This window comes from Neomonachus schauinslandi, chromosome 14, assembly GCF_002201575.2.
Source record: "Neomonachus schauinslandi chromosome 14, ASM220157v2, whole genome shotgun sequence".
In the NCBI taxonomy this organism is placed as follows: domain Eukaryota; kingdom Metazoa; phylum Chordata; class Mammalia; order Carnivora; family Phocidae; genus Neomonachus; species Neomonachus schauinslandi.
The window spans coordinates 12,681,536-12,704,490 of NC_058416.1; the positions used below are offsets into that span (position 1 = coordinate 12,681,536).

General features: G+C 39.4%; 1 protein-coding gene across 1 annotated transcript; it reads right to left on the bottom strand.

The window, feature by feature from the left end:
- Positions 1-408: 408 nt before the first annotated feature.
- SERPINB10 (serpin family B member 10) lies at positions 409-22,919 on the bottom strand. The gene is made up of 8 exons (XM_021686158.1): positions 22,837-22,919; positions 19,020-19,196; positions 16,639-16,704; positions 16,040-16,177; positions 14,028-14,145; positions 6,137-6,279; positions 2,948-3,103; positions 409-1,325 (listed from the first exon to the last, which is right to left on the bottom strand). Exons 2-8 carry the CDS (start codon positions 19,185-19,187, stop codon positions 921-923), a joined length of 1,194 nt encoding a protein of 397 aa, XP_021541833.1. The 5' UTR covers positions 19,188-19,196; positions 22,837-22,919; the 3' UTR covers positions 409-920.
- Positions 22,920-22,955: the final 36 nt, after the last annotated feature.

A 22,955-nucleotide genomic window follows, 5' to 3' on the forward strand; every position in this document is an offset into this window, starting at 1 on the left:
CACATTTTCTTATACTCACTTATATACTATACTGTTCATGTCAGATCTAGTCTTTCCTTTTATTAGATGAATATCAAAAAATAACCTAGAGTATATAATCAATCTCTGAAATTAGAAATAATAGGGTCACTTGGGTCACTCAAGCAATTAAGCATCTGCCTTTGGCTCAGGTCATAATCTCAGGGTCTTGTGATGGAGCCCAGTGTCCATAGTCTTGGTGCTCCCTGCTCAGTGGGGAGTCTGCTTCTCCCTCTCCCTTTTCCCCTCCCCCGCTCATGCTTGCTCGTGCTCTCTCTCAAATAAATAAATAAAATCTTTTTAAAAAAAGAAATTTGTTCTTCTACTTGATAAGATTTTTAAAAGCAGGGGTGTTAGTATGACTACACTTTTACACAATAATTATTTTTAATAAAATGTTTATTTTTGAAAAGTTTTAGATTCACAGAAAAGTTGCAAAGATAATCCAGGGAATTCTGTATACTCCTAACACCTTTTCCCCAGCGCTGACATCTAACATTACCTTTATACATTTGTTCAAACTAAGAATCCATACATCACCTTTGTAAAGATTTTTCTTCACTCAGTGCGGCATGTGAAATATAAGTGACAATGATAATACAGTGACCAAGTAGTTCAACAATTGTAAGGCATTCAATTGAATAACATAATACTTCTGAAATGTAAATAAAAGTCACATTAAGACAAAATGTTAAGTGATAAAAATAAAATTTGCCATTCTCTCTAGCTAGGTAGATACGATAAAGTCACTAGAATGCATTATTTCAAGGTTTATTTGCTAACATTCAAATGTGAAAAAGATACAAGCTGCAAACTGGTTTTTATTATAATTGTGTTTTTGCATCTTTTGGTGCACTTTTCACACCGGAAGATGGTCTTGTTTGATGAGAGAGATACATGGTCTAGGGGGAGCAGAATCTCCCGTAAAAGAGAATGCTCCCAGTTTTGTTGTGCCTGATGAAGAAGAGGAATGGGTGATTTGCATTAAATTCAATGGAGGGGAGTTGAGTTCGAAAGCTCACCTCACTCCCAGTACCAGCTGCAGCCTCTGTACCTTGTTCATTTATTTCTACAAAAGACTTGTGGAAAACATTGGACAGAAATAACTTTCTGTCCATAGACATTCCTGAGAAATCAGCTCTGCTCTGGTTAAAGGCATCGCTCATCCCCATATTGCTCAGGGTTGACTTGAGATCGTAAGTCTCTTCCAGCCTGAACTTGGGGAGCTGCACCTGCGCCTGATACAATTCCATCATGTCTGCGCTGGTCCACTCACTCAGCTTCTCATAGGTGATGGCCTTTTCCAGCTGCAGGTGTGGAACGAGGAGGAGAGAGTCAGTAATTCCAGAGTGGAGTGAGAAATAGTGGTGGGGTGAGACCTCAAGATATTACATACATGAATTACCATCACTCCCATTACCCAGGGTAACAAAGCACACACATTTGGAAATTCTTTGTGTAATGAGATTCCTCACACTGTTGCCCTACAGAATCTTTGTTTTGGACCTGAGTAGTTGCCAGGATACAGGAGAATTAGACCTTGATTCAAAATGGCATAGTTCTATGCCAACGTGCAAAACATCAACTACACGCGGAAATGAGTCAACATAAATATGCATTTAGGTGCTGTCTACACAAAAGCATAAACTTTAGAATAAATTATGTGCCGGGGTCCAAAAAGTATCTGTTACATTCACATGGGACACAGCTCTTTGAAAACAAAATCTGAGATAAAATAAAATGTCTATATAATCACAACAATATGAAATTAGTAACTATAAGCTATGCCAAGAAAAAAGCGAAGGAAAAGTAAAGAAAGGAAAATCTCCAAATCTTAAGGGTAATGCCTATTTTTTAGTATAGTTTTTGAGAATATTTTTCTCCTGTTTATATTTTAAATTACCTAAATAATAAATATATGTGGATGTATACACCCATATGCATAAGTATATATGAGAAAAAATGTGCTTGATTTTTTTTAAATAAATGTTTGTTTCAAGACGCATGCTTTTGCTACTTTGAGAGTTTTCTAGACCCAAGTATTGCTGTCAATGACATACTTGTAGATGGTGTACATTAGTAATCTGACAACATATTCAGCTCAGGAAACTGCACTTTTAGGAAGAAAGACTTATCTTATAAGGGTGTGATGCTAATAGTTTAGTGTCCACCATTTGTCTTACTTTTACCATTCTTTCCAGTTTCACAAATTTATGATACCATTTGGAAATCTCTTCTACATTCTAGCAGGGCTGTGGAAACTTAGAAGTATAAAGAATCTAGAACACATGAAAAATTATACACAGTGCAAAGAAAGCCAGGCCACCCATTGCATGAGAAACTAATGTTCAATTTAAATATACAAATTGCTTAAAAACATGGTGTGACCAAAGTTATATCAGGCTTCATAGAAATTTAGCTGATAAGCAAATAATTGAAGGTAGTACTGATACTTAGTACTGATATAGCCTTTTTCTCCTGAAGACTTTATTTAATTAAAATGGATTTTTTTTCAAGTTTTGGAAGTCAGAGTCTTGTTTAAAAATGTATATCTCAAGCTAGATTAATGCAAATGATTAAAAAATTAACCTCCAATTAGGTAAGCCCTACCAGAAGGAGAAGAAAGACCTAGACTGAGGTCAGCTCTGTGACTGGCAAAGAATATATGTATCCGTTGCTCCTGTGGCTGTTTGTTTAGCTACCCCATGCTAGAGCCTCTAGATTACTTAAACTTTCTGAGGAATAGTGATACCCAACTTACAGAGTTTTATAAAATTTAAATGATACTGTGAAGGTAAAGTCCTGAGGGCTCAAGGTATGTTGGTTGTCTTCCTCTATAGGAATCAAAGAACAAACAGGGAGACCATGTCTTATGTTTCTCCCCAGAGGAGTAAACACCAGAACCACCTTCGCAGCAGACAGACAGTACCTGATCCAGCCCATCGATATCTTCCGGCAGCAGTATGAGCAGGCTGAGATCACGGCTCTCATAGTAGAGTTGAAGGCCCATGGCTTGTGGCTTTTCAATGTGAAAAACTTGAAGTTTTTCTTTCATGGACATCATTAGCACTGGTTTGCTTGTACTCTATGGGAAGGAAGTAGCAAAATCACTGAGGAAATGTTCCACCAAATCCTTAATTTTGTTTTACCATAATTGGTTCCCAGTAGTCTGGGACACTGGCAAAATTGGTGATTCTCTGCAAAATGCTGACTAAGTTATTCAGATTTTGCTTTCTGAAATAGGTGTTCTACTGGATAACATTATCAATAAGTGATATGAAGGTTTCTTTTTATAATGCTATCGTGGCAACCTCTATAAATCATAGCAAGCTGGATCACACTGAACACCTTAAAAAATATCTAATCTTAGGCAAACTATGCCAATGTCAATGATTCAGAAACTGAATAAGGTGTATTTCACATGCAAACATTTGAGAAAGTATTTTAGTATCATAAACACTGACATTTACTTTGAGAATAAAAAGACAATAGGCTAGGAGGAAATACTTGCAAAACACATATCTGATAAAGGACCGGTATCAAAATATATAAAGAACTTTTAAAAACTCAATGATAATAAAAGAACCCAATTTTAAAAATGGGTAAAAGATATGATACCTCGCCAAAGGAAGACATGCAGCATATGAAGAGATGCTCAATCATACGTCATTAGGGAATTGCAAATTAGAACAATGAGATAGCACTACAGACCTTTTAGCGTGGCTGAAAGTCCAAAACACTGACAATATCAACTGCTGACAAAGGTGTGGAGAAACAGGAACTATTGTTCCCTGACCATGGGAATGCAAAGTGGAAGCCACTTCCAGAGACAGTTTGGCAGGTTCTTACAAAGCTAAACATAGTATTACCATATGATCCAGCAAGTGTGCTCCTGAGTATTTACCAGAATGAGTTAAAAACTTATGTCCACACAAAATCTTGCACACAGATATTTACAGCACCTTTATTCCTAATTGCCAAAAATTGGAAGCAGCCAAGATGTCCTTCAATAGGTGAATGGCTAAACAAACTGCAATACGTCCAGATAATGGAATATTATTCAACAGTAAAGTAAAATGATCTATCAAGCCAGGGAAAGACAGGGAGAAAGCTTAAATCTATTGCCTATTGCTTAGTGGAAGAAGCCCGTCTGAAAAGTCTACATACTATATAATTCCAACTCCATGACGCTCCAGAAAAAGCAAAACAATAGAGACAGTAAAAAGATCAGTGGGTGCCAGGTATTTAGGAGGAGGGATGAATGGGTGGAGTACAGGGCATTTTTTTAGGGCAGTTAAACTATTCCGTATGATACAGGAATGGCGGATACATGACTATGCGTTAGTCAAAGCCCGTAGAACTATACAAGACCAAAAGGGAACCCTAGTGAACTATAGACTTCAACTAATAAAAATGTATCAATATTGGCTCATTAACTGTAACAAAGGCACCACATTACTGCAAAATGCTAATAATAAGGGAAACTATGTGGGGGGTGATATATGGGAACTCTACTTTCCTCTCATTTTTGCTGCAAACCTAAAAATGCTCTTTAAAAAAGTTTATTTATAGTAAAGCCAATGGTAATACAAAAACAAAACCCTGCAATTCAGATGTTGTAGACATATGTTACTTATCCATTCTATAGGGGGCTGTTAATCACAAAGTCCCACCCATCTGCTCATGTAGTGGTCATATGACTAGGGCTGTTCATTCAGGATACTTCATGATACAGTGATTTTTCAGGGATGAGCACATGAATGGCACAACACAGAGTCCTCCTTTGGGAGCATTCTGTTAGAGCTAGCAGCAAAGACTATCTACCAGGGTTGTGAACCTCGAAGGCTGACAAGGGGGCCACCACATTCCCTGGTCATATAGAGAAATTGTATCTTCAGTATTAGAGAATGAAGGTGACAACCAGAGGGAGTGGAGGTGGTGGGAGTGGGGGTAGAGAGAGACAGAGAAGTGAGATTATGTCTTGAGACTCCCTGGACATCTCAGTTCCTCTTAGTTACGTAACGAATGCTAATATAATTCCCATTTTACTGGCCCATTTTGGAGTGCTATTTTATCACTTGCAACTGAAAATTCCTTGTGGATATACTAGGCCAGGTAACTCTCCAGCTCACTTCTGGTTAGCCTATTCGATTATGTGTTTGGTCCTTCCCCCATTTTTATCCCACTGATTGAGAACTGCCTGTTGCACACATCCACACGATTACTGTGGGTGGTCATCATCCTACTGTACCATCCACCTACTGTGGTAGGTCCTTGGCAGCACTATTTATGTGAGAAGACCCACCGCAGGACTAAACAGCTTTAACAAATGGTGGCTAACCAATTCCTTTCCTAGGAATTTAAAATGAGATCTATTACACTGGTCTCTAAAACAGAGGCAGTGTTGTGAGTAGCCATGTTCTGCCAGTGTGAACTGGGAAGAAGAGGAAGTTAGACTTCAGCCTGAGGGAAGAACGGTGGGAGAAACAGAGTTGAAAAGATAAAGACTGAATCTTGACTACATTTGAATCCTTGTTTCCACTCAAGTTCCAAGACCCAGCCACATTCCAGCCCTTAGATTCTAGGGGATCTGTCACCTTACATTAGTCTCCCTTCTTGCTGTAGAGGGTTCCTATCACAAAAACAAGTGTGTTGTGTCCTAACACAAAGAGAAAACAATGGAAGAGATGAGATTTTAAATGTGTATTTCTTTTACTTATGGAAGGATAAGAATTTGGTAGAAGAGTATTGATCTAGTAGAACAAGAACAGAACTAATAGTGAAGAGTTGGGGGTTACAGTTCTGGTAGATTTCTAACTTAGTCATGGCTCCAGTCACTTTGACAGCTGGAAAATAAATATAATAACTACCTTATCTACTCTACCATAGTCGTAGGGGGGACTAAGTGATAAAATATGTGAATAGTCTATTTTCAGAGAAGAAACAATGAAAGAGGAATTCCCAGGTGGGATGGACCTGGCTTTTAGCTCAGCCATCCCTGCCCTGGCAATAGCCAGACTTTCCAGGAACATATATTCAGAAAGAAGAATGAATTTCAAATAGAACCTCCCTTACAATGCCATGTAAAAACCCATGCTGATTATTAAAAGGTTTTTACCTTGTTTATTCTGAAAGGCTTTTCTGTGGTGTTTTGGACTAAAAACTGATGTTCCCAGATTCCTTTAAAGTAAAGGGCATTCACCAGAACCATTCTCGTTGCAAAATCCACAGCATCATCAGGTAGGAGATTTTGGATTTTTCCTACAAGAACAAAAGGACAGATTACAAATGGTAGAGTTACATCCTGGAATATGCCACACTTATAAAAATGATAATTATGAAATACTGCTAAGTGATAATATCTTATATCCACCAATGATAGTTAGCATTAATAGAATATTACTAACAGGTCCTATTTAAATTTCATCTACTGGGGCGCCTGGGTGGCTCAGTTGGTTAAGCGACTGCCTTCGGCTCAGGTCATGATCCTGGAGTCCCGGGATCGAGTCCCGCATCGGGCTCCCTGCTCAGCGGGGAGTCTGCTTCTCCCTCTGACCCTCCTCCCTCTCATGCTCTCTGTCTCTCATTCTCTCTCTCTCAAATAAATAAATAAAATCTTTAAAAATAAATAAATAAATAAATTTCATCTACTGTTCCAATAAAGTCCTTCTTCTGGACCAGAAATCAATCCAAGATCTCAAAATCTCAAGTTGTGTTTAAGTGTCAATTCATCTTAGTGCCTTTGAATCTGGGATAGTTCCTCATCCCCTCTTTGACTTTCATGACTTTGACACTTTGCTCCCTCAATTCTCAGTTCAGATTTGTCTGATATTTCCTCAATTGTATCCCCCCAGAAAGGTATGTTAGGCTCTCACTACCAGTTCCTGTGAATGTGCTCTTATTTGGAAATAGGGTCTCTGCAGATCTAATCAAGTTAAGATGAGGTCATCCTGGATTAGGGTAGCTCTAATCTAATAACTGATGTCCTTACAAGAGGAGGAAAATTTGAACATAGACACACAGAGAGGACAGGACTATGTGAAAACACAGACATAGGACAGATGTAAAGAAGATTATGGGCCATCAGAGGCAGAGACTGAAGTGTCCATAAGCCAAGGAATGTCAAGGATTGCCAACAACACCAGAAGCAAGGAGGGAGGCATGGAACAGTGCCTTCCCTAGAGCATTTAGAGGAAGCGTGGCCCTGCTCATATCTTGATTTCAGACTCGAAGCCTCTGGAACTGTGGGAGAATACATTTCTATTGTTTGAAACCACCCACTTTGCGGTAATTTGTCATGGCAGCCCTAGGCCACCAATACAACCACAGAAGCATTGTTACGTGCCTCTCAATGAATCATACTAGGAAATAAATTATGTTCCTATTTCCCACCATGGGTGATGTTAACTTTGATGATTTGATTCCCACAGGCTTCTCACTGTAAAATGATGACTTTTCCCTTTGTAATTCATAAGTATCATGTGGGGAGCTACTTGGTGACCACATAAAGTTCCTGTTTCTCATCAAATTTTTGCCCACCAATTTTAGCATTCATTGATGATCTTGCTTGAAGCAATGTTGACTGTAGTGTTTGCCAAATGGTGATTTTCAATTTCCACTATTCCTTCTACATTTATGAACTGGAATTCTACTATGAGGAAGAACTTTCCCATCTCTTCCTTTCATTTAAGTATTCAATAATTTATATCAGTATAGACTCATGGATATTTGTTTACCCTATGGGTTATAATTTATTACTATCATTATCTATTTTGCTGCTCAAATTGTCCCAAATTTGGTTATTGGAAACCTCCTCAAGTTGGCCCCTATGTCCTTCGGGCATGTTCTCAAATATTTTGAGCATTTCTCTACTTTCTGGTACCAAAATGTATCCTAAGGTTTATCTGGTGCTTTCCATGTCCCAGCCCTAGAATTGGCATTTCTTCTTCTAGGAACCCTGGTTTTTTTTTTTTTTTTTTTTGAAGGATGGCTTTTAGAAATCAAGATGTGGATGTTAGCTATGCACATTATTACTGGTGTGTCATTGCTCAGCAGAGAAAGCTAGAAAATACATGTATTATACACACATCTGTAAATATTTCCAATATCTATCTAATTCTCTGTCTGCTTATATATTAAAGATGAGGAAGTCGTATTGATATCTCCTATTCCAATCCAGCACCATGGGGTTCATGCTCACCTCTGCTTTTCCTTATTGTCAATTCCTTTCTCTGTCAGTGAAAAACCTGGCCCTTATTATTTCCAATGTATTTACTTATTTGCTCAGTCCTAGAATATACATAAAATAGTTTCAGAATGGCTAACCCATTCTCCTATGAAAAGCAAATTTGATAACTTTGTGTACAGTTTTCTTTTTAAAGCCTTAGAGTATATAATTAAAATACTGTTTTTCTAGAACAAATATTTGTTGAAAAGAATAATTCTGAAACAGGAATGTAAACCAAGAAAAGTTGCTATTGAAAGACATTTTGAAGAGAAAATACAGATGGATTAGACTGATAGGTGAAACCACAGCGTGTACACACACACACACCAGAGGACTGTTGAGGAAGTCCAAGTGTTATCCAGGGAGTTGGAACCTCAAAGGCCATGACAATGGAGCTCGTTTGGAAATGGGGAGTGTCAATGGGATTGAGGGAATTATTCCATTTACAGCAATTATTCTTAGCCCTGACTATCAATTAGAATCACCTGAGGATTTAGAAATACTGATGCCTGAGCCTCACTCTGAGAGATATGAATTAGTTCATCTGGGGTTGGTTGGACTTGGGAATTAGTAAACTTAGCTTCATGTGTAGCAAGGACTGAGAGCCACTGGTTTGGAGTCATTTGGTCTAATGGTCTTTTTTTTTTTTTAAGACTTTACTTATTTAGGGCGCCTGGGTGGCTCAGTTGGTTAAGCGACTGCCTTCGGCTCAGGTCATGATCCTGGAGTCCCGGGATCGAGTCCCACATCGGGCTCCCTGCTCAGCAGGGGGTCTGCTTCTCCCTCTGACCCTCTTCGCTCTCGTGCTCTCTGTCTCTCATTCTCTCTCTCTCTCAAATAAATAAATAAAATCTTAAAAAAAAAAAAGACTTTATTTATTTATTTTTATTTTTTTTTTAAGATTTTATTTATTTGACAGAGAGAGAATGAGAGAGAGAACACATGAGAGGGGATAGGGTCAGAGGACAAAGCAGACTCCCCGCCGAGCAGGGAGTCCGACGTGGGACTCGATCCGGGGACTCCGGGATCATGACCTGAGCCGAAGGCAGTCGCTTAACCAACTGAGCCACCCAGGCGCCCCTATTTATTTATTTGACAGAGACAGAGCTAGCGAGAGCAGGAGCACAAACAGCCGGAGTGGGAGAGGGAGAGCAGGCCTCCTGCCGAGCAGGGAGCCCGATGCGGGACTCGATCCCAGGACCCTGGGATCATGACCTGAGCCGAAGGCAGCCACTCAACCGACTGAGCCACCCAGGCATCCCTCTAATGGTCTTTATACCCCCCTGTGGGCCAACAATGGGTAGCAAATATGTCCGCTTGCAGGTTATTGCATTGAGCAAGGACACCCATGCCACAGTGGGGTCAGGACACAGTGGGGTAATAAACACACGTAATAAAGCTTTTTAAAAATAATTAAGAACAACTACAATTAGGTCTATTTAACTTCTCGATTTCCCTTTATTGTTACAAACAAAAAGTAGGTTTGGAAAACAATAGTAGGTAAGTGAACTATAATAAAACAACAATTAAATGAAATCCAGAGCCCTGGCTTTCCATTTCTAGGGGTTTGCTGGTAAACTGGCTCCAGGTAGGGGTGGGGGAGAAGGGAGACTCCTGATTTGTAGCCTATTTCTGAGGTGTAAATATTTTCGCCATATTGATTTCAAGCTACCAACACGGAAGTCTCTGAAAGGGGGGTTGGGAAGACATGCGCACGCACAGCCAACGGGCTCCCTGAGCCTGACTGCACGAGCGCACAGCCCGCCTGGAGTAGTCCTCACCCCATCAGAAGCAGCTGTGCAGCTTTTTAAAAAGTTCTGGGGGCAGCACTTCTAGAGATTCCAGTGGATCTGAGGTATGACTTGGACGTGTCTATTCAAAACAACCCTCCCTCACCTATGAAACAAACATTTTGGTTTTAACAATTAAATTTGAATTTGATTTTAAATGCTGACATCAGAACTTTCTAAATCATTTAGTATGCGTTTTTGTATCTTATTAAAGACAGTATGTTAAACTTAATTTACAATTTCTTTGATGATTCACCATGGCGAGGCTGTCTACATCATTTTTTTAATCTTTATTTTTGCACAGAAATTTTATTCTTTAAAAGCTCTGTGTCATTTTTAATCAAGTATTCTATCATTTGATAGAGTTGTATATGCACATAGAGAACATATCGAGGATTGAGTTTTGCACAGACTTATCTCAAGTTGGTTGAGATCCAGATGATTTAAGTTGTGTCGCATTATTCTCTGGGTTCATATGTTTTCAGAGAAACCGGCCTCTTGAACCCACAGCTGTGTTAAGATATGTAAAATATAATTATTTTATAAAGGATGTACAAAGTGTAGTCAAATACAACTTCAAATTAACAGAGCCAAATTCGACCATGATTTTGCTATACTCTTTAGAGCTAAAGTGCCACCTACTGGCTGGCTCGTTGCACACACCCTTGGTAGTGTGAGGTCATGGGAAGGACAATCTTCGAAGATACTCAGGGTAAGTCCTGCTGAGCACAGAGTTATTAATGTGACACTAGAGTGCCCAGTGTGCCAAGCACATGATAGATTTTGAGATTACAAACATGTAGACAATAACCTTCCCCAACACCCACTTTTAAGTAGCTTATAGACTATAAAGAAGACAAACCAGAAGAAAATTTGGAACATGTAACTGACACTATCATTGAGACTTTGACTCTGAATGCTGTATGTCCACGTAGTCCACATGGCTACTTGAAAGAAGGTCTATTTGAAACCTGAAGGAAAGAAGCTTCTTTTAGGTGGTTCAGATGGAACGCAGTCATGCTGAAGAGTTTCTAGCAACTTCCCTTAAGGATGTGCAGAACTCTGCCTTGACAAAGTCAAAGTTCCTAAATAGCTGATTCATTCTTTACCTTATTTGGTGTTGAATAGCCCTCAAATAGCCAATATTTGTGTTCAGTACATGAAGAGAAAATACAGAAACGACAGCTTTCTTCCTCTTTAGAAGATTCCACTTCTAAGAAACAGAGCCAGCCTTGCCAGCTGGAGCAATGAAGTCATGGGATGCAGGCAATAGGGGCTTAATAAAAGATTCTGACCGTGCCCTGGGTTAGTTTATTTTGGAGGAACTCTCATTTCACGAGTAGTGTGACAATGGAGGATTTATCCAAGTGTGTCTATCCTTTATTTTGACCCTATAGTAACTATAATCTGAAGTCTACTCTTTCCTCCCTATCTCTAGGGCTCCCCCTTCTCTTCTAGAAAACACAGCAGACACTGGGTCAGGAATTTGAGACCTCAGATTTAGTTCAGCCCCAGACTATTCTTATAGCCACATCTGCCATGTTGAATTTGTGTTGGATATTACAACACACTTTTGCCTTTACAATCCCATTTGGTCCTCCTGCCAACTGAAACCATACAAGTGCTCAGTAAATGCTAGCTAATCTATGATTCTAAAAACAGGCTTGCTTTTGAATGAATCCAAATCAGGTGTAAGTTAAGTAAAATGGTCACTCTTGCCTCACCATGGCTGCTGAGTCACTAGTTCAATGAAAAAGGAACTGAGAATTCAGGGCTGCCAACTTCCTCGGGGCACTTCAGTAAACGTTAATGTTCTGAACAACGACAATTAGCAGGCCTGCTGTGTGTTAGTGATTCAAAGCTGAAACTCACATCAGGCAGCATCATTGCCCTTGGGCTCTTGAGTCTAGTAAGGGAGGCTTCAGCAGTTAACTTCAATAACAGTGCGGTGCAAGTCAAAGTGAACTTTCACACTGAGTGCTGTGTGAGCAAAGAGAGGCAGAAATAAACTATTGGGACTTCATCAAGATAAAAAGCTTCTGCACTGCAAAGGAAACAAACAACAGAACTAAAAGGTAGCCTATGGAATGGGAGAAGATATTTGCAAATGACATATCTGATAAAGGGTTAGTATCCAAAATAAATAAAAAACTTACAAAACTCAACATCCCCAAAATGAATAATCCACTTAAGAAATGGACAGAAGCCATGAATAGACATTTTTCCAAAGAAGACATCCACATGGCCAACAGACACATGAGAAGATGCTCAACATCACTGATCATCAGGGAAATGCAAATCAAAACTACAATGAGATATGACCTCACAACTGTTAGAATGGCTAAAATCAACAACACAAGAAGCAACAGGTACTGGCGAGGATGCGGAGAAAGGGGAAACCTCTTGCACTCTTGGTGGGAACGCAAGCTGGTGCAGCCACTCTGGAAAACAGTATGGAGGTTCCTCGAAAAGTTAAAAATAGAAGTACCCTACCACCCAGCAATTGTACTAGTAGATATTCACCCAAAGGTACAAAAATACGAATTCAAAGGGATACATGTACCCTGAAGTTTATAGCAGCATTACCAACAAGAGCCAAGTTATGGAAACAGCCCAAGTGTCCATCGACTGATAAAGGGATAAAAAAGATGTGGTGTATATATACAGTGGAATATTACTCAGTCATAAAAAAGAATGAAATCTTGCCATTTGCAATGATGTGGATGGAACTAGAGGGTATTATGTTAAGTGAAATAAGTCAGTCAGAGAAAGACAAATAGCATATGATTTCACTCATGTGGAATTTAAGAACAAAACAAATGATCATAGGGAAAAAAAGAGAGAGGAAAACCAAGAAACAGACTCTTTACTACAGAGAACACACTGAGGGTCACCAGAGGGGAGGTGAGCAGGGGGATGGGCTAAACAAGTGATGAGAATTGAGGGGACTTGTGATGAGCACCGGGTTGAGTCAGTAAATTTGAACCTGAAACTAATATTACACTATATGTTAATTGGAATTTAAATAAAAAATAAAAAAATTAAAATTAAAAAATTTTAAAAGAAATAGAACACTCAACTTTTAGGTGAGTGTGTGGCTACGTAACTACAAACTGCATCTTATAGATCATTATTACAGCAAGTCTAGGTGACCAACTATCCTGGTTTGCCTGGGACCGAGAGGCCTTCAGGTGGAAAATCCAGGCAAGTCCCAAGTAAATCACAACAGGTGTGTCCCTGGAGCCTAAAGCACACCATGTAGCTGAGTTTGGGATATGGGTGCAATTGATGTGTGAAACTTTCAGGTCATCTCTTTAAATGCAAAGAGGCTTTCTCTTCCCCATTTTCTGGTGACTTTAAAATGACACATGCAAGAATCATCTTAGACTTAAATACGAAAACCATGTTTTGAGGGTGGCGGAGCTGGCCCACCAGTCTGGGTCTCTGGATTGCCTCAGCAAACAGAATGCTTATCTGCCTTTTGACTATTATGTGAAAAAAATAAACTTCTACCCTATCGTTAAGCCACTGTATTCCAGGTCTCTCTGCTACGGCAGCTTAGCCCCCTACTCTCATACCTGACCTGATTTTGAAAATTACTTAAGATTATATAACACATTTAATGCCACAATTTTGTTATTAATTACTAGCTATTTTTCTTTGGAAATCACAAATGTAGCAGTATTTCAACTTTTCCTTTTGCACTTTCCTGCTTTTTTCCCCTGGGCTCCTCTTTAGAATTATTGGGATATAAGAATTTTCTTGTCCACTTAGTAAAGTGGGTATCTTGACTTGTATGTTTTAGATAAGACTTATTGGGAAAGCTGTGGATCTGAAAATCATCAGCATGAATAGAAAGAAATGTTCTGAATATTTAGAAGGTGTCCATAGTTCTAGTTAAGAAATACACATACTTACATACAACGCAAATTCAAAAAAATACAGCAATGCTTGGAGAAGACACTCTGCCGAGAACCTTGGTGAAAGCTTACCCTCAGTCTGACTTTCAACCCAAGAGTTGATCTCCTTTCGGATTTGTCCAGAAGCTCCCACAAAGTTAACAGACTGCGGTTCTGCACCAAAGTATGTTTTCGTGTCTTCTAAATATTTCTGGAAGATATAGGTAAAAATCTCCTTTTGTAGAGTGTCCAAAACTGAGAAATCAAGTCTATCGATGGACAGTTGCAAACCCCCACCCCGTTGCCCCCTTCTGTCTTTTTCATGCTCCCATTTTGGTTGAAAATGAAACACTCCCCTCTTTAAAGTTAACTGGGCACAGACTAGCCGTGCAGAAGTCCAAGTGTGGAGGAAGGCCTGTCTCCCACAGTTCTGGGGCTCCCACACCCTCCCCTATTTTTTTTAAGTAGGCTCTACACCCAGCGTGGAGCCCACCATGGGGCTTGAACTCACAACCCCGAGACCAAGACTCAGACACTGAATGGACTGAGCCACCCAAACACCCCTACTCTCTCCTATGTTTATTCATGCCTGTGAAATGGGGCTGGAATGAAAAGGGAGAGAACTCCCAGGACTGTCTCCAGTGACTAAGATGTGTTGGCAGTTGCACTTGGCTTTCTCCAGCAGAGCTGGAACCAAAGTGAAGCCTATGGGTCCAGGAGACACCTGCTGTGGACTCTAAGCACCCAAGAACCTGTGGAGGGCCCCTGAGGAGAGCTATACGCTGCCCTGAAAACTGATTGCTAAGCATGGCTGTCTGAGGGAAGAAAGCTGGCCTCGTCCTCCAGCCCTTTGATGTCCCTCCTGGTGGCAGTCATCAGAAGTGGGCTTGTGAGGGCACTTGCCGTCCTCAGGACAGCTGTCGTACTCCTTCGGTTTATTACTTGCTGGAGGAATTGCGTGCAGTAAAACGTGGTGAGTTAATTCAGCCTCCAGGCAGTGGTTTGAAGACTAGGAAGTCTAAGCTCTGTAGAAATTATAATCCAGTGAAAAAGGAAGGCTTAAAGATTCATCAGGCACCATTCCCTGGGTTGACTCATGGGTTCTGATCAACCTCTCTGAGCACAGCCAGGGCTTCTCAGGGCTTGTGGACATTTTAAAAGATGTCTCATTTTGTACCTCTGTGTCCTTCTCATCTCTAAGTGCCCGCCCCACTCAAATACCTCCTACTTCCGGACCAAACCCAAATGCACAAGACTACCAGTAATAGAAATGTCTTTAAGGCCTCATTTGGATGCTTTTCTGCCTTTAGTCATAGCCAAGCCCAGGTCCTGAACTCCCCGAATTCACTGGCTATGGGCAGGGACAGCACTGCTTGATATCATAAGATAGCGTTATCTTTTCTATGGCTGTCCCTCTACCCTATCCAATTTCTTGCTCTTTGCCCACTGGGCACTTGGGTCCTCCTGCTCTCTTATGACATGAGATGTGATGGACTAACGGGAAAGTCGATGCTTGGCTTGGTTCAGGGTGGACCACTCTGAGGAGCCCTTGAATCTGAACTGAGGACGAAAGCATGGTCTGCATTGTGGGGTCTTAACCATCCGAGAAGGGGGGAAGGTGATATTATCCCATGTTAAGGGTCTTTCCTAAAGTCTCTAAAGTCATGCTGTGAGATGACTCGTCTGATCCCAAAGTCAGGTTTGCTCTTGAGTACAAGTCTCCAGCTGCACTCGCAGGACCAGCTCTGCCCCCTGCTCCTGCACGTTGACCCTACTGAGTTACTCTGCATCTTCTGCTCCATTCCCCGTGAAACAAATGCTAACCCAGAGACTACGCAAACCACATTTCTGTACCTGTTTACCGGCTGAGGTGGACCCCTTTATTCTGAGCATAAAGATCTGATCACTAGGTCTGGCTTGAGACCCATTATTGGTTTCCTTTACTAGACACCTATTGGTGGTCTAAATGATTGTTTACCAGAAATGCTGACCCCATACATGAACATTGTCCCTGGGATCTCTAGAGAAATGTACAAAGAGTTTACTGATTGGTCTCACATGCCTCTTTCTTTCCCATCAGCTTAACACGACATGTTTGCACTTACAGTGTGAAATGGGTAGGTTTTCTCTCCATATATCCTGTTGGCTGTTTTAAGTATGTAAGCCTTGCTGGGATTGTTGATTTCTGAGATAAGTGTCTGGAAGTGAGAGTGTATTTCTTCAACCTTGCCCAAACTGAATTCCTTTGAAAGAAAAGGGATTAGTCAAACAGTCAAATAAAAACACTGAACAAGAACTAGCTATAAATGAACAACCTATATCTCAATGAAATGATTTGGTGTACTGCAAACAAAAGCTGAAATCAATTGCATGGTAGACAAAAAATGTTTTCTTTAATGTTAGCAGCGCAAGAATCTACAAGTTGTTAGGGCGTCGTTTTCTTCACATTTAGTTTGTAAAGGCAAGAACAAGTTTGAAGGTGGGGCAGTTTTGAAGGGGAAGGAAAAGATGGAGAGAGATAAAGGGAAAGAATACGACCCTTCCAAAAAGCATACACATTTTTGTATTTTGAAAAATTTTCTATAGTTTGATGATATTTTTTCTCAGAGATGTTCCCTATCAAAGTTTGCTTAAATCAGCCACTAAAATACATATACTGCAAGTGTTTTCTCCTTATCAAATGTGTATTCAAAATAAGACATACCGTCTTTCTTTTCTTCTCACTTTCAGGACAAGATTTGATGTCCTGGTCTCTGCTAAACTGAAGCACCTGTCATTTCAATAAAAGGCAATATGTGAACATACTTTGTGAAGACATAACCATCTGAAATACTCATCAGCAAATACAAGTCAGTTGTTCACTTCACTACAGAGCATATAATTAATTACCAGAGGGGTTCTGATTTCACTTAAATGATGTGTTAACTGGATGGATGGAGTAAGTTGACAGCAACCTTTAAATAAATTTTTTAAGTTCCTGTTTAAGTAGCTGGTCTCTTTATTCTTATACTCTTTATAGGACATTTGAGATGATGTTGGGAAGATCCTTAGAGGTAAAAATCTCTTGTATTCCATGTATTATTTTTTTTATCTACGGTTGTTTTGAAAACTAGGTGTTCAATTGAGAGCATCATTTAGACGATTTAAGCATAAGCCACTATTGCTCCAATTATCTATAAAATTCAGGGATTTTAGTTGTTTATTCTAGTTAAGTGTTTCACGTCTCATTATCTACCCCACTTGACAGTTAGAGACACATTCTTTGTGTTCACCCCAGCATTTCATTTGGAAGTTAACAAGAAGGATGTGGACATGCTTGCTTCCCCTGAATTGTACAACAGTAGAAAATGAGGTGATAATCCCATCTCCCACAGCCTGGACCCACCTCACAATGAGGAATAAAGTCTGGTTTACCAAAGCTTGTGCTGACTGACACCCAGTGACAGACAGGGGTACATGAGCAACTCAGTCTCCATTGCATAGTGTTGCTATTGATATGTAAATAGCATTTAAATAAAGCAAGGGCAAGGAACACACAGCAATATATTTATATGAAATGGACCCAAGTTGGAATCCATCTAAGATTGTCTATCACATTAACAGTTAAGCCTTTTATAATTAACCAGTTATTAACTAGGGGTGAACCAGGATTTTGTTGTTGTTTGAAACTATACAATATCTTGTGAACTAAAAGAATAAGGGTGACATCCTAGGCCCAAGCTGACAGAAGATAAATTCTGCCTATTTCATTCAGAACTACTGGCTGTGCTGTTTTCTGTATTTTGCCCAAAGGGCACCACCTTGAGTGGAAATTCTATCACTTGGCCTTTGATTATTGCATGATTTAGGGCTGGATTTACTCTTTTCTATTTCTATTTTAAAACAGACACACAGGGGTGCCTGGGTGGCTCAGTCGTTAAGTGTCTGCCTTCAGCTCAGGTCATGATCCTGGGATCGAGTCCCACATTGGGCTTCCTGCTCAGTGGGAAGCCTGCTTCTCCCTCTCCCACTCCCCCTGCTTGTGTTCCTGCTCTCGCTGTCTCGGTGTCAAATAAATAAATAAAACCTTTAAAAAAAACAAACAAACAAACAAAAAAAAAAAAAACAGACACATATATTTATATGTGTGCACACATGCACACATACACACATGGCTTTTTAAACTATAATTTTGCTATCTATGGTTCTACTTTCGTGTGCACGTGGGCGTGTGCACACACACGCACAATGCTTTGAAGATGCTTACAGCAAATCAATAATTGCTTATACAGTACTATTGTTTTGTTATTTTAATGCTTTCAATGGGTTCTTTACATTCATCCAGACAGCCAGAGATTGAACACAGAAACAACCAAAGCACAAAGAACAGGATTCACTTGATTTTTCTATTTGTGACTTCAAGAAAATCCTTCTGAGATTGGAAAGATGATGACTAATTATTATTTAAAGTATGAGCCATTCAAAAACGATATGATATCACTCATACATGGAATTTAAGAAGCAAAACAAATGAACAAAGAAAAACGAGGCAAGGGAAAAAGCGGACTCTTGACTAGAGAGAACAAAGAGAGGGTAGCCAGAAGGGCGGTGGGTGGAGGGACGGGGGAAATAGATGAAGGGGATTAAGAGCTCACTTATCATGATGAGCTCTGAGTAAATCACAGAAGTGTTGAATCACTGTATTGTACACCTGAAACTAATATAACACTGTATGTTAACTTCACTGGAATTAAAATTTAAAAATAAAATGAAGTATGAGCCATTACTTCTTGAGATGTATTAATAATCAAACTAAATTTTTTTTTTGGTGCTGAACCAAACTCAATAACCTTATCTTCTCTCCATTGGATCTTGCTAGGGAACATGGGCTCTTAGGTGGTTTTTTAAGCAGCGATTTTTCCAGTTGATTCTCTTTCCCAGACGTCTTTTTACGGCCTAAAAAAAAATGTTTAAGTGTATTTTTTGTTTTGAAGGATATGGCTGTAAAATGTAAGCTATGCAGACTTCAGGAAGCAAATGATACTAACAGTTAAAGAGAGCCCTCTGTTTAAAGGCCACAGAAGACACTTGACCTCTCCCGCTCACCTGGGCCATCTGGGAGGCCGTGGTACCTCCGGTGCCCAAATACACCATAGCCAACGAGGTCGAGATGCCCCAGGGAGAAAAGAAAATATTTTTGCCCTCAGCCGATTCAGCCAGCTTTTTGCTGAAGTCCAAGGCAAATTGGTTGATTGATTTGGCTAGAGGGTCCATTGGGAAAACCTAAGAAAAATAAAGCAGAGATGGAAACTTGTTAATAATCCTTTCCACTTATTTTACTTTTGGCTGATACAACTATCTTCTTTAATCACCCCTTCTTGAAATGACCAAAATTTATATTATCTAATCCGATTTTATAGCATATATGTAATGTATATATTTCCATTCATCCTTATATGTGTACCTATTCATAACAGCCAAATAGACTGTGGGAAAATTCCACACCAACATTATTAGTTTACATATTAGAAAACTGAAGTCCAGAGAGTTTAAGGAAATTGCTCAAATTTTAGTGATAAGGCACAGCAGAGAACAATTGGGTGATAGTCAGTTGGCAGCTCCTTGTTGAGAAAATCACAATAAACATGGCAGTGGAACCAGGTCTCATCAAGGTCAGCCCTGTGCTTCTCAATGCACTGCTGAGTTTATACAGTAGATGAGAAATCACTAGACATTTTTTCAAGAAACGTTGTGCTTTTTCTCACTTATCTATCACCCATATTTTTGTACTTCTTAACCTTATTTATTCATTCATGCCTTTAGCTATGATATTCTTTGTTCCTGGAATGCTTTGATCCTCCTTTACTCTATTGAAATCCAATTCTGTGCAAGTTTCTGTTTTTCTTTAGGAGCTTTTCCTGATCTCTTATGTGCAGAGGAGTAAGTCCCACAATATCATTTTTGCCCCCTATTTACATTTATCCCACTGCTAGTTCTGTCTTCATATGCTTTTATCTTTCCAACTCCAGGGTAAGTTTCTTGATAGTAAAATTTTCTGTATCTCCAACAACACCTCGTTCAGGACTTTACACAAAATGGATGCTTATAAATACTTGTTTATTGCTTTTTTACAATGTTCATTGTTTGGGCTCCAGCTGCCATTTTTTATTTACTTAAACTTAAAACCATACACAATTTAGTGGGAAATGCTCATAGAGAAGTAGGGAAGTCAAGGCTCTTTGCCCTTATTCTCACTCACTTGGGACCCTCTGAAACTGGTCTTCTTGAACAAAAAAACTCAGTTTTACTCATTTAAAAAAAATTATATTCAACCTCTAAATTTCACCTCTAATTACCCAACATTTTCAGTCTTTTAAGAAATAACTACTTCAATAGAAGAAAGAAATAACTACTATCAAAGAAATCAAAGAAGTAACTACTATCAAAGAAATAACTACTTTAATCTGATGTCCTTTTATCACCAAATAATCTCTCAGACTGGTTAAATGATTAAAAATAAATCAACTTCCTAGACCTAGAATTTCCCATTAGTGCCAATGTTGTATAGAACTTCATCTTATACTGATCTCACCTGGCCCTCAGAGCTTTAGAAAGGTCAGGAGTTCTCTCTAGTCAAATAGTTGAATCAAGGGAGAGGCATGTGTAGGCCAAGTTTTGGTTTCTTTCTTTTTTAAGATTTTATTTATTTATTCATGAGAGACGGAGAGAGAGAGGCAGAGGCAGAGGGAGAAGCAGGCTCCCCGCTGAGCAGGAAGCCTGATGCCAGACTCCATCCCAGGGTCCCGGGATCATGACCTGAGCTGAAGGCAGACGCTTAACCATCTGAGCCACCCAGGCACCCCCAAGTTTTGGTTTCATTATGAATTGGATTAACAGTGATCCTGCTGAAATCCCTCCTAACCATAGGCTTGCACTTAGTCAAAGACCTTCCCCCTTTAAGTCCTGCTTCAGTTGTAGTTACTGCCTATTGTTGAAGATGATGATAATCCTAGGCTAATATTATTTGACTAAAGAAAAAACAACTCTAGTTTTGTAGTAAGTCTACACCCTCACAAAATGTTCGAAACTTGCCAGTATCTATTTTTTCTTGATAGATCCAGTGCCATCTTGGAAATAACCTCCTTAATCTCTTTACAGCTATATTCATTCAAATGATGCTTGTTTACTGCCTATATATTAAACTTTATCTCTTTAGAATTCATGAATTACATTCATATGGAAAATGCCTGGCTCCTCAAAACCATACTAACAATGAAGGGAGGAGAAAGTAATATCTTAGGGCCTGAGATTTTTATCTTTCTACCTATGGTTTATGGTTATTCTAGAGTTTAATTACTTATAACAAATTCCTGAAAACAAGAGTTTTATCTAATGGAAGAGCTAATTACTTGTGGAAAGTTAATATCCAGTTATCTTCAGCTTCACTGTCTTGTTAATATCATCATTAATATATGAGGTATTGCCCAGAACATAAAAGAACAATTCCTGCCATTTTTTTTTTTTTTTACAAAAAATGTATAGAAGTGCTAACCCATTGGTAAAATTTAATCCAAGAGTGAAAAGTGCTTTCTGAAGGATGCAGAATTTTAGGATGATGTTTTACAGGAAATAATTTATCCATACAAGAGTTAGACAATGCTTTTTTTCAGAGAAGATTATAAATGTCTAGATCAGAAACCTACTATGCCATTTTCAGAATAAATTGTACTTTGCAGTTCTCAGGAGTTACAGATGTGTCAGTTTATATATATATATATACGTAATACTACAAATATATATATATGTAAAATATGTAAAATTTCAATCTCTCAAGGGCTTAGGGGAAAAACTGGAGAACTATGAAAGTAATAAAAGGATACTGTCATTCATCAAAATGTCACATCATAGACACACATAGTCCCAAAGAAGCTTGGAGTCCCCTCTAGTCCAATTGCCTTGTTTTATCTACTAGGAAACTAAGGCCCAGAGAGTTTAAATGTGCTGCCCAATGTGCACAGCTAGCTAAGAGCGAAGTTATCACTGCAATCATATTCTCCGGACTCTGAATACAATCGCCTTTGTCATTGCATCTCATTATCTTCAAGATTTTAATGGTAAAATGGAGGGATTGGGTGAGGAAAGAAGGTGAACAGGAGGAGAAAGAAAGGAGGGAGGATGGTATGGAGGAGGAGGAAGTAGGAAGGAACCTCACCCTGTTTTCCATAAAAAGATACCCAAGGCTCCATGACTATCATACTAATGATAGTGCCTACTTCTTGGAGCTGCGTCTACCAGAGGATGACATCTCCCCTCAGCACTTCTATACTTACCCAAAGCCATTTTCTGAGGTAAGCAATAGTTTGGGGTGTTTTACAATGAGCACATAGTGGAAGGCTGGGGCTTAGGCTACTCGATGGAAGAGAAGAAACCTAAGAGCCCATGGAGTGGTGGCCACGTTGGGTGGGGACAGCGAAAGAGAGCCGAACCATTAATTCCACACATTAATGATGGGGATCAAATTCATATTCCCAAGCCCGCTCTTCTGAAGCGTCAGAAGGGGGTGGCCTCAATTATTCAGAGAACATTCTATTTCTCTTTGCCTATGTTGACAGATACAGAGGTAGCCAATCTAGAAATGTGGCTGGAGGAGATGCCATTCACAACTTCACAATTCCTGGTAAAACCATTTCTCTAGCTCCCTTTAAATGAATGCTCTCTCTCCCCCTTTGCCCTCTTTCCCATATGAACTTTGAACCAGCTTGGGGTTAAATCTGTCTGACTTGTACAGAATTCTTGGGGAGATGAAGCTTTACCTATTATTTCTGTCTTTGGGAGCTCTTGATCATTTGTTATTCAGCTAGACACTTCAATAAAGAAGGAAAGCATAAATAAACATTTTTAAACAAAAAAATGTTTACGATACCTTATTTTCTTCTGCTGGAGCAGAATTGGCAACCGGTTCCTTTAATAAGAGATTGTGGCTGAGTTAAGTAACTTTTAACTGTAGGAATCATCTTTAAAAATTCTAGCACCTCCCTTTTC